We start from the raw sequence: 12,276 nt of genomic DNA on the forward strand, positions 1-12,276 counted from the left end.
CCACCAAAATATTGTTACAATCTCAAACCTCCTTTGGGCCATGTTAGTTAAACTCCTCCAAAAGCCATTGACTATGTTTTTCTGATGGGGGATCAGACTGAATTATTTTAGTGAAGATTTGAGGTAGTCATCAAAACCTCTCATACAACGGATGCCACAGGATTAGGACTAGAAAGGAGGATGTCAGGCTGAGATTACACAGGAATAAATTTGACCATCATTTCAGAGCAGAGTTCAAACATTCTCAAAGAAAATCAAATACGAATGGCCCTGAAGTCCCACTAATTAATCTAGAAGACACATACAACAAGCAGCTATTTTATACATCTTCTCTTGGACATCTGACTATTCCCAAGAAGGATTAGCAGCACAAACTGTACAAGAACATTTTACAATTCATTCCTTTCGCTCCTCTTTTTCAGGTCTCTGCCCACATTTCATTAACCAACAGGAGGGTGGGTTGGCGAGCTTTCTGCAAACACTGTTCTGTACCCATCCAGAAGGCGAGTGAAAGGACCATAGGGTGACTGACCCTCTGGGGAAAGCACATGGGTTCCCCTGGGCACTTTCCAGCACTCTGCAACTCACCATGTATAAACCCAGTGTGACCATCAAAACACTCCCCAAGTCAGGTAGACAATAAACAGACCTAGAGCTCTCTTTCAATCATCCTAAATATCAAAACGCACTCCGATCGCATCACTGAGAATTTTGCCATCTCAAGACATCCTTTTGTTATCCTTGAGCTTGCCAAGTTAGTGCTGAATAGTGACAAGTTCTACACTGTGGGCCCAGTTATACCTAGAATCTTAGCTGGGACCAAATGGCAGACTCATTTTTATGTGAAACTAGGTTGAATGCTTAAACTCATTTCACTTAAGACATTTACAGACAGAAGACTCTTGACTGTTCCGATGAAAAGTCACTGACCTGAAACATTAACTCTGCTTCTCTCTCCGCAGATGCTGCCAGACCTGCTGAGTATTTCCAGCATTTGTTTTTATTACTGCAATCATTAGTCTGGGTTGGATTCAGAACCCGTGTACCAGAGGATCAAAAGGTTGAGAGTTCAATCCCCACTCCAGTACTTGCCCACAATTAAGGTGACACTTTAGTGCAGTACTGAGGGAGCCCTGCACTGTCAAAGGATTAACAGAGGATGCTGGAGACTGTCTGGCTCATAATCAAACCAAGATGAATAAGGTGTGAAGCAGCAACATCATAACATAAAGATTCCTATTCAAACATTAAACAATGGCCATGGTTACCACATCTTGACCCATTGCAGTCACAACAGTGGAGAGGGCCACGCGTTTCCCAACAGAAACGGAGATTTTTTGCTTTAAACAAAAAGTATCTCAAGGGAGAGAGTTAAATATCAAGGCAACATCACAGAAAGCCTGAGAGAAGGAGCAACAAGCAAGAGAAGAACCCTGCTGATCAGGAACAGACACCACAGCAGAGACATCACAAAATGACAGACTAGCCATTTATGAAGGTAACAAACTGCACACCACTAGTTTTGGGCCGTATTACAACTACTACAATACCTCCACAAGTTCAAGAGTGCAAATAACCAGGCCTGCAACTTTCAAAAAAAACCTTTCCTCCAGAGAAGACTCAATAGTCTTCTGCAAACCACAAACACTTACCTTACTTGGGACTTTAAACTACCTCTTATCCTTTTCTCTCTAACTTGCTATTCTTGTGTATGTACGTATGGGTGAATTAGTGGGTGAGTGAGGTAGCGCTCATTTTGGCATTTGTTTTAGGATAAATAGTTTTTTTTTTAAAAACCTACGAGAAAATCTGTCATTTGTCTGTATATTTGACCTTCAAGACACCGAGGAGCTAAAGCATCATTTTAACAAAACAACTGCGGCCAGTTGGGAGGTGAACAGTGGGAACTGCCCACACCCCTTACCACCTGTCCGTAACACAGGGTTAAACTCGTTTCTAAATGTCCAAGCTGGGACAGGAAAGTTGTCGGTACTTACAGAGAATAGCTCTTGCTGGATTGCAGCAGCTTGTTGCCCCCATTGCTGGATCCATTCGAGGGCAGGGTCGGCGTTTTTGTGCTGTTCAACCCCTGTGCACTCTGGGAAATAGAAATGGATGGAGGGAGATTGTTACCATGGTGAGTCTTGCTGCCAAGAACCTTTGCAGGGGACTGAGGGTGGAAAAGAGAGTAGAAAAGTGGTGTGAATACAAGGCAAGTGGGAAGAGAGGAGAGAACACTCTCATTCTCAACCCTATCACAGACCTTTCCCCTTCATTCTTTCCTTTCCCACTTTCCCCTGGCTCTCTACTTGCTTAAAAAGCTAACATCTTCCAGTTCTTAAAAAAGGTCACCAACCTAAAACGTCAACTCTTTCTCGTCCCCACAGATGCTGCCTGACCAGCTGAAGATTTCCAGCGTTTTCGGTCTTTATTTCAGATTCCCAGCACCCACAATAGTTTTGTTTGAGGTAGGTTTAGTTCCACCATCAATGGGAAAACAGTGAAAAATTGCAGATCACAATCACGACACTGCTGTCTATGCCATGTGATAGCAGACACATGGCAAGGCCCAATAGTCTTTGCAAGTTCTCAGAGCAGGGGAAATTTCAGCTTGCATAGAACGTGACACGGTGGTGAGAGCACTCTGACATTCAGACCCACAATTCTCCACCTTGAGCATTAGCCAGCCCGTCGTAAGAGACAGCAAATGGAAGGTAAATGCTTTCTTAGCAACAGAGGAATAAAAGCAAACTGCCCCCGAACTGGTGACCTACATCTCCCAGCGGCCATTTAAGGAGCTGCTACAGAAAAAGCTACTGCTCCCACCTGAACCCTCGGACAAGAAATAATGCGTGGCTGGCGAAATAAACTAGTTACCATCAACACTGATTCAGTAATACTATTTGTCTTGGTGGAAATGGGGGATGGAGCAATCATACTGTGACTGACTCAATCTACAAAGCAAAGCTCATTTTCCCAAAGCTGCAGGTTATACGCACAGTACAAGATAGAACTTTGGAGCTGGATTTGATGGAACACATTCTATATAACACAACTATGCAATTTACACTCCCTCGAAAAGCAAACTGACCATGCTCATTTCGCTGTCTGACCGACTCCGCTTTCGCTCATCTTCATGATTTTCCTGTAAATATGAAGTATTTCAAAATTAGACTGAAGTCATTGTTAAAGATTTCAACAACACAATGATTCCATGGGTTAACGTACTCCCATGATACAGAACTAAGCTACACAGAGTAGCAAACTCCCCAGTTCTATCCACATTCTGTCCGGAGGTAGATGATCTTGCTGGAGAAAGGCCATGAGTAGATAACAGCAGGCTTGCCTGCAATAGGCTCACAATCAAATGACCAAACACTCAATGTCCAGGTCCTGAGAGTGGCTATTTGGGCAAGGTCCTGGTACACCATTGCTGCTTACGGAAGTACATCCCCAGCCCACTGCCGTCTACAGAACAGCAGGGGAAACCCCTGCTCTAAATAGCACAATTCTAAATTAAAATGTCATAACTGGAGCATTCTACACAGAACAATGAATACAAGGCGGTTCCCTCCATTGACATCACCGCTTCACATCATCAAATCAACTGCAATGAAACACTGTACCCACCACCCATCATGATCCAGTGAGTTAGTAGACAAGTCTGATGATACATGCAGTTATCTGGTCAGCATAAAGCAATGAATTACTGTACTTGTGAGGGCCCAGGCCAGCATTTGCACTTATTTCCTACATGGACACCATCTCTTTCTGGTCTGACTGGGGTAAGTCTCGTTGTATTTGCTATGCGTCCTTTTGAAGATGTATCCCATCTGTTTGAATGCCAAAATTTAGCATGAGGCCATGCCATTACTCACCACGGATTGGTTGGCTGGACTGAGCGGCACAGGAGAACTTGAGGTTGTAGAGGTGGGAGTGCTGTTACACTGGTTAAAAAGCTCATCTTCCACATTGCTGTTACTGTTACTTGCTGGTGATGTTGCCATTATTGATGTTTGTGCTGAAAAAATGGAGTGAGGTCCATTAAAACCAGAAGGTTTAATTGGTCAGGCTCATGTCTATCCACAACAAGGCATAGTAAATCCTACTGAAGCAGAGTAGAGAGGGTGTAAGTCCCTCCTAACTCAGCATTGGCTGGCTGGACTACCTGCCCACACCCCCTTAGTACTCAGGGCTAAATTACCACCTGAAGCTTGCTGTAAACTCAACACCAATTTACACATTAGAAACCAAACCAGTTTTACTTTAATTGTTTGCCCTGATTGCAAGCAGGACTCAGCTGTAATGACTAACAATGGCTGGTTTGTCAGTGGTACTCTACACCAGCCAATCACAGTGCTGCACTCAACACTTTTCATAAACCAACTAAATTAGCCAATTCACAGTTCTGTTATATCACAGGTTTTGGTAGTTTAGAAACTCGTTTCTTCCTTAAGATCACAACTTTAGTCTTCCACACTTGAGATGGACTAGTGTAACTCAGCAGTCATCATTGTGCTGGCCGGACCTTTAGTTTCCACCGAAAATTAACAGCTCTGAACAGCTACCTGGTCATATTATTGAGAACTTGTATTAACTACAACATTACTTATGTTCCCAAACATTTAACATCCTGTCTGGTTAGCCACTCTCTCCGACTCACCTTATTCAGTAATAAACTCTTCAGTTGCTATTGTAGCTGCTACTTCAGTTTAAACCAAAGTTACCATACATTTTCCAATAGCACATCCTTTTTGTCGATACCTGTCAAGTTGCTACATCTGTCAATCCCTTGAATTTCTACCCCTTTGCTCTCTACTCCAGCTGTACTGTCTCTTGCGGGTTGACCAAGGCCACAGAGTATTTCCTAGCCTCACCACTAATTTAAAAAGTTATCTATTTTAATCCACTGCAACATAATGAGCTGCCAGCTTACAGCTGTGACCAGTGAATTTATACAGAATAGCTTCTTTAATTGAGTATGTGCCTTTGAACTCACCAATTACCCTCTCTTATTCATCCTCAACCATTTGTTACCAGCTCCACCGATAACAGGGAGTGCTTTCCGGTCATTTTACATAGTACAAAATATACCAAACCTCTTCAACAAAAAAAAAATTATATCGAGGAAGTGGAAACACCTCACGATGTCCAAGATTTCCACTAGAGACAGGAGCTTAACACACACACCTCTACTTTACCTAGCAAACGTTGCCTCCCATTGGTTAGTTTAAAGTAGCTTTGCCATTGGTTGTAGGCAAGCCACCTGACAGGTTGCAAAAATGAGAATACTCTTACCTATCTCCTCAAGATCAAGGTCATCGTATAAAAACTCATTTTCTTTAAAGTCCGGGTCCTGAGAGGAATCAACATAGTATTCAACATCGTCTTTGATCTTCTTAATCTGGTCCACTTCTATCGTGCTGTTGTCTAACATGCGCAGCAGAGTTTCCAGCATTTTAATGTGGTACCTGTGTCTCTCGATGTGTTGCTTCAATTCTTCTAACCTGTCCTGTTTCTGCAGAAAGATTTCCACGGGTTAGATAAAGGGCTAAGGGATCAGATCAGATTTAGATCTCAATCTTTTTGATCAGATTTGAAAAAGGATTCAATTATTATTTCAAGATCAGTGCATGTTTACACACTTTGTATCAGTAATGAAACAGACTGGCAAAATACAATTAGTCCATGGATTATGATTCAGGTTGCATAAACAATTTGTGCTTATATCACTTTTCATGTCCTCACAGACAATTTCATTGCCTTTGGAGTGTTAGTACTGTCGTTTTATAGGCACATGCGGCAGCTAATTTGTGCAAAGCAACGGCCCAGAAAAAGCAGTGAGATGAATGATCAGTTTGGAGGTCTTAGTTGAAGGATGAATTCTGGCCAGGTCACTGGAAGAAATCCTTACTCTTCTTCAAAAATGCCCTGGAGTATTTTATGTCTATCTGAATAGGGAGATGCTGACTCATTTCAATGTCTCATCCAGAATACAGCACCTCTGAATTTCCAGCACTCCCTGGGTAATGCACTATAGTGTTGGCCTAGATTCTGGGCTCAAGGCCTGGAGCAGGACTTGAACCCACAATCTTCTGACTCAAAGGTGAGTGCCACCATCTGTGCCAAGCTGTTACAACCTCAAATCCACAACATATTCTTGCTTCACATGGATCCCTGTGCGAGGTCCTACGCACCTCTGCGAATAATCCTCTGTTGCTTGGCTGCCAGGCAGAAAAGTCACGATGCACCTTTTAAACTGGGGTATGACATACCAAACAGTATGTACAGCAATCACAATGCTGACCTAAAAGCTGTTTAAAACACATTCATTAAAAGCACTGCAGTAAGTCTTGTAAAGAAAGTTTTACGGCTCTTTTAACAATAGTTTTGATGACTGCATTAACTAATATTATCAACGACTGCATTTACAGAATCATAGAATGGTTACAGCACAGGAGGCCATTTGGCCCATCTATCCATGCCAGCTCTCTGCAAGAGCAACTCGCCCTGTCTCACTCCGCCTTTTCCCAATAGCCCACAAATTTTTTCTCTTCGGATAATTGTCCAATTCTCTTCAGAAAGCCATAATTGAATCTGCCTCCACCACGCTCTCAGGCAGTGCATTCCAGATCCTAACCACTCACTGCACAAAAAAGTTTTTCCTCATGTCGCTGCTGGTTCTTTTGTCAATCACCATAAATCGGTGTTCTCTGGTTCTCGATCCTTCCACCAAGGGGAACAGTTTCACCCTATCTACTCTGTCCAGACCGCTCATGATTTTGAACACCTCTATCATATCTCCTCTTAGAACAGCCCCAGCTTCTCCAGCCTATCAATGTAACTGAAGTTCTTCATCCTTGGAACCATTCTCGTGAATCTTGTCTGCACCCTTTCTAATGCCTTCACATCCTTCCCAAAGTGCAGTGCCCAGAAGTGGATGCAGTACTCCAGTTGAGGCTGAATTAATGTTTTATACAGGTTTATTACAACTTCCTTGCTTTTGTACTCTATGCCCCTACTTTTAAAGCCCAGGATCCCATATGCTTGATGAGCTGCTTTTTCAACCTGCCCTGCTACCTTCAATGATTTGTGCACATATGTCCCAGATCCCTCTGCTCCTGCACCCCCTTTAGAATTGTACGTTTGTATTTTATAATGCCTTTCCTCATTCTTTCTACCAAAATGAATAACTTCACACTTTTCGGCATTAAATATCATCTGTCAGTTGTCTGCCCATTCCACCAGTCTGTCCATATCCTCTTGAAGTTTATCACTATTCCCCTCACAGTTCACAATACTACCAAGTTTTGTGTCATCTGTAAATTTTGAAATTATGCCCTGTACACCCAAGTCTAGGTCATTAATAAATATCAGGAAAAGCAGGGGTCCTAACAGCGACCCCTGGGGAATCCCACTGTCTACCTTCCTCCATCCAAAAAACCATTCACCACTACTCCGTTTCCTGTCACCCAGCCAATTTTGCATCCATGCTGCATACGGTCCCTTTTATTCCATGGGCTCTAACTTTGCTAACAAGCCTGGTATGTGACACGTTATCAAATGCCTTTTGGAAGCCCACATATACCACATCAACTGCATTACCCTCATCAATCCTCTCTGTTACCTTATTAAAAAACGCAAACAAGTTAGTTAAACACAATTTCCCTTAATAAATTCACAGTGGCTTTCCTTAATTAATCCACATTTCTCAAAGTAACTTAATTTTGTCGCAAATTATCGTTTCTAAAAGCCATTAAACTGACTGGCCTGTAGTTGCTGAGCTCATCCTTACACCCTTTCTTGAACAATGGTGTAACATTTGCAATTCTCCAGTACTCAGGCACCACCTAAGGAGGTTTGGAAAATTACGGCCAGTGCCTATGCAATTTCCACCCTGACTTCCCACAGTACTCTTGGATGCCTCTCATCCAGTCCTGGTGACTTATCAACTTTAAGTACAGTCAGCCTATCTAATACCTCCTCTGTAAATTTTTAGCCCATCCAGTGTCTCAACTACCTCCTCTTTCACTGCAATTTTGGCAGTATCTTCTTCCTTGGTAAAGACAGATGCAAAGTACTCATTTATTATCACAGCCATGCCCCTGCCTCCATGCGTAAATGCTCTTTTAGGTCCCTAATCGACCCCATTCCTCCTTTTACCACCCTATAACTACTTATATGCCTACAGCAGACTTTTGGATTCCTTTTTATGTTAGCTACCAGTATCTTCTCATACACTCTCTCTTGCTTCTCTTATTTGTTTTTTCATTGCCTCTCTGAACCTTCAATATTCAGACTAGTTTTCAGTTGTATCTTCCACCTGACATCTTTCATATGCACTCTTTTTCTGCTTCATCTTACTCTCTATCTCTTTTGTCATCCAGGAGCTCTGGAATTGTTTGTCCTACCTTTCCCCCTTGTGGGATTGCACCTTGTATGTATCCGAATTATATCCTCTTTAAAGACAGCCCTTTGTTCCACTGCAATTTTGCCTGCCAATCTCTGATTCCGATTTACCTGGGCCAGATCAGTTCTCACCCCATTGAAGTTGGCCCTACACCCACCCCACCACCCCCCCCACCCCGGATTGCTCCTTGTCCTCTTCCATAGCCAATCTAAACTTTTTGATACCTCTTGCCCAAAACTTACAATGAGTACCCTAGTCCTTGTACCATTAGTTAATAGGAACAGTTTTTCCTTGTCTAACTTATCTAAGTCTGTCATAATCTTGTACACTTGTATTAAATCTCCCCTCAATCTCCTTGTTCCAAGGAGAACAAACCAGCTTTTCCAACCTAACCTTGCAACTAAAATCCCCCATCTCTGGAACCATTCTGGTAAACCTCCTCTGCATCCTTTCAAGGGCCCTCACATCCTTCCTGAAGTGTGGTGACCAGAACTGGACGCAATACTCCAGTTCAGGCCTAACTAGAGCTGTATAAAGGTTCAGCATAACTTACCTGCTTTTGTACTTAATGCCTCTATTTATGAAGCTCAAAATCCCATATGCTTTACTAACACTCTCTCAGTATGTCCTGCCACTTTCAAAGATCTATGCACATGCACCCCCAGGTCCCTCTATTCCTGCACACTCTTTAGAGAACTGTGCCATTAAGTATACATTGCCTCTCCCTATTCCTTCTGCCAAAATACATCACCTCACAATTGCCAGTATTAAATTCCATCTGCCACCTGCCTGCCCACTCTGCTGGCCTATCTATGTCCTGTTGCAGGTGGTTCATATCATCCTCATTGTTTGCTGCACCTTCAAAAATTGTCATCAGCAAATTTTGAGATTCTACTCTGTATTCCAAGATCCAAGTCATTTATATATAGCAAAAAAAGCAGTGGTCCCAGCACTGACCCTTGGAGAACACCACTGTCTCCCAACATCCAGTCTAAAAAGCAACCATTTACTACGACTCGCTGTTTTCTGTTCTTAAGCCCATTTTTTATCCAATTGGACACTGACTATCCTATTCCATGAGCCTACATTTTGTTAACCAGCCTTTTATGTGGTACCTTATCAAATGCTTTCTTAAAATCTATATTAACATCCATCATATTCCCTTCATTAACCTTCTCTGTTATTTCATCAAAAAATTCAATTAGGTTGGTCAAGCATGATCCGCCTTTTACAAAACCTTGCTGGCTATCCTTAATTAATCTAATCTCTCCAAGCGTACATTGATATTTTCCCTGATTATTGTTTCTAAAACCTTACCCACCACTGATGTTAAACTAACCGTAGTTGCTAGGACTGTCCTTACATCTTTTCTTGAATAAGGATGTCACATTTCAATCCTCCGGCACTGCCCCCTGTATCCAGGGAAGCTTGGAATATTATGCTAAGCCCTTCCACTATCTCCATTCTCACACTGGATTCTCAGAGGACCTTTCAAAACAGGTGGCAAAGGATAAATTGGGTGGCTACTCTCTTAGCAGGCTACACACCAACTGAGCATTCAAACAGTCCACACCCAAATCACAAAGCTAAAACTCCTGACAACCATAAACCTAGACACAGAGTCATAGAGTCATAAGAGTTATACAGCACAGAAACAGGCCCTTCAGCCCATCGTGTCTGTGCCGGCCATCCAGCAGCAAACTATTCTAATCCCATATTCCTGCACTTGGCCTGTAGCCTTGTATGCTATGGCATTTCAACTGCTCATCTAAATACTTTTTAGATGTTGTGAGGGTTCCTACCTCTACCACCTCAGGCAGTGCGTTCCAGATTCCAACCGCCCTCTGGGTGAAAAAATTTTTCCTCAAATCCCCCCATGTGACTTCTCTGTAAACATCTCCAATAGCCAGCAAGGCTCCTTATGTTTATTTTGTCTCTTCTGGTGTTTTAAAAAAAAAAATCCAAAGTGTCCTTCCAGTAACCTTTTAAAATAAACAAATCCAGGCATCTCCTCAGTCTTTCAAATGAACCAATTTTCACAATCTTTTAAACACGAGTCCTCAAAAAAAATATTAATAATGGAAGCACCTTAATGACAAGGGTTTTACACTAACAGAGTTGAGAGATGTTTACACAAAGTTTTAGAGTAACAGGCACAAACGAGCCTAGTCAAAAAGAAAAAGGAAGCATTTCTAAGGGCTGGAAGGCTAGGAACAGATGAGCACTTGAGGAATATAAAGACAGTAGGAAGGAACTTAAGCAAGGAGTTCGGAGGGCTAAAAGGGGTCATGAAAAGTCACTGGCAAACAGGATTAAGGAAAGTCCCAAGGCTTTTTATACATATATAAAGAGCAAGAGGGTAACCAGGGAAAAGGATGGCCCACTCAAGGACAGAGATGGGAATCTATGCGTGGAGCCAGAGGAAATGGGTGAGGTGCTAACTGAGTACTTTGCATCAGTATTCACCAAGGAGAAGGACTTGGTGGATGATGAGCCTAGGGAAGGGAGTGCAGATAGTCTCAGTCATCTCATTATCAAAAAGGAGGTGGTGTTGGGTGTCTTGCAAAGCATTAAGATAGTTAAGTCCCCAGGGCCTGATGGGATCTACCCTAGAATACTGAGGGAGGCAAGGGAAGAAATTGCTGGGGCCTTGACAGAAATCTTTGCATCCTCATTGGCTACAGGTGAGGTCCCAGAGGACTGGAGAATAGCCAATGTTGTTCCTTTGTTTAATAAGGGTGGTAAGGATAATCCAGGAAATTATAGGCCGGTGAGCCTTACGTCAGTGGTAGGGAAACTATTAGAGAGGATTCTTCGGAACAGGATTTACTCCCATTTGGAAACAAACAAACTTACTAGCGAGAGACAGCATGGTTTTGTGAAGGGGAGGTCGTGTCTTACTAATTTGATTGAGTTTTTTGAGGAAGTGACGAAGATGATTGATGAGGGAAGGGCGGTGAATGTTGTCTAAATGGACTTTAGTAAAGCCTTTGACAAGGTCCCGCATGGCAGACTGGTGCAAAAGGTGAAGTCACACGGGATCAGAGGCGAGCTGGCAAGATGGATACGGAACTGGCTCGGTCACAGAAGACAGAGGGTAACAGTGGATGGGTGTTTTTCTGAATGGAGGGATGTGACTAGTGGTGTTCCGCAGGGATCAGTGCTGGGACCTTTGCTGTTTGTAGTATATATAAGTGATTTGGAGGAAAATGTAGCTGGTCTGATTAGTAAGTTTGCGGACGACACAAAGGTTGGTGGAGTTGCGGATAATGATGAGGATTGTCAGAGGATACAGCAGGATATAGATCGGTTGGAGACTTGGGCGGAGAAATGGCAGATGGAGTTTAATCCGGACAAATGTGAGGTAATACATTTTGGAAGATCTAATGCAGGTGGGAGGTATACAGTAAATGGCAGAACCCTTAGGAGTATTGACAGGCAGAGAGATCTGGTCGTACAGGTCCACAGGTCACTGAAAGTGGCAACGCAGGTGGATAAGGTAGTCAAGAAGGCATTCGGCATGCTTGCCATCATCGGTCGGGGCATAGAGTATAAAAATTGGCAAGTCATGTTGCAGCTGTACAGAACCTTAGTTAGGCCACACTTAGAATATTGCGTGCAATTCTGGTCGCCACACTACCAGAAGGACGTGGAGGCTTTGGAGAGGGTACAGAGGAGGTTTACCAGGATGTTGCCTGGTCTGGAGGGCATTAGCTATGAGGGGAGGTTGGAAAAACTCGGATTGTTTTCACTGGAACGACGGAGGTGGAGGGGCGACATGATAGAGGTTTACAAAGTTATGAGCGGCATGGACAGAGTGGATAGTCAGAAGCTTTTTCCCAGAGTTGAAGAGTCAGTTACTAGGG

General features: G+C 43.0%; 1 protein-coding gene across 3 annotated transcripts in view; it reads right to left on the reverse strand.

Moving 5' to 3' along the window:
• LOC137353488 (CCR4-NOT transcription complex subunit 3-like) overlaps nucleotides 1–12,276 on the reverse strand; it is a 100,800-nt gene that overhangs the window by 32,387 nt on the left and 56,137 nt on the right. For 2 of the 3 annotated variants that reach the window (XM_068019816.1, XM_068019815.1), the window contains exons 9-12: nucleotides 5,299–5,518; nucleotides 3,879–4,021; nucleotides 3,092–3,145; nucleotides 1,998–2,170 (exon numbers count right to left, since the gene is read on the reverse strand). In XM_068019816.1, coding sequence (XP_067875917.1) covers nucleotides 1,998–2,170; nucleotides 3,092–3,145; nucleotides 3,879–4,021; nucleotides 5,299–5,518 — 590 coding nt within the window. The remainder of the gene's footprint in view (nucleotides 1–1,997; nucleotides 2,171–3,091; nucleotides 3,146–3,878; nucleotides 4,022–5,298; nucleotides 5,519–12,276) is intronic. The other variant, XM_068019817.1, reaches the window with a different exon arrangement.

Source organism: Heterodontus francisci, chromosome 41, assembly GCF_036365525.1.
Source record: "Heterodontus francisci isolate sHetFra1 chromosome 41, sHetFra1.hap1, whole genome shotgun sequence".
NCBI classification, from domain to species: Eukaryota; Metazoa; Chordata; class Chondrichthyes; order Heterodontiformes; family Heterodontidae; genus Heterodontus; species Heterodontus francisci.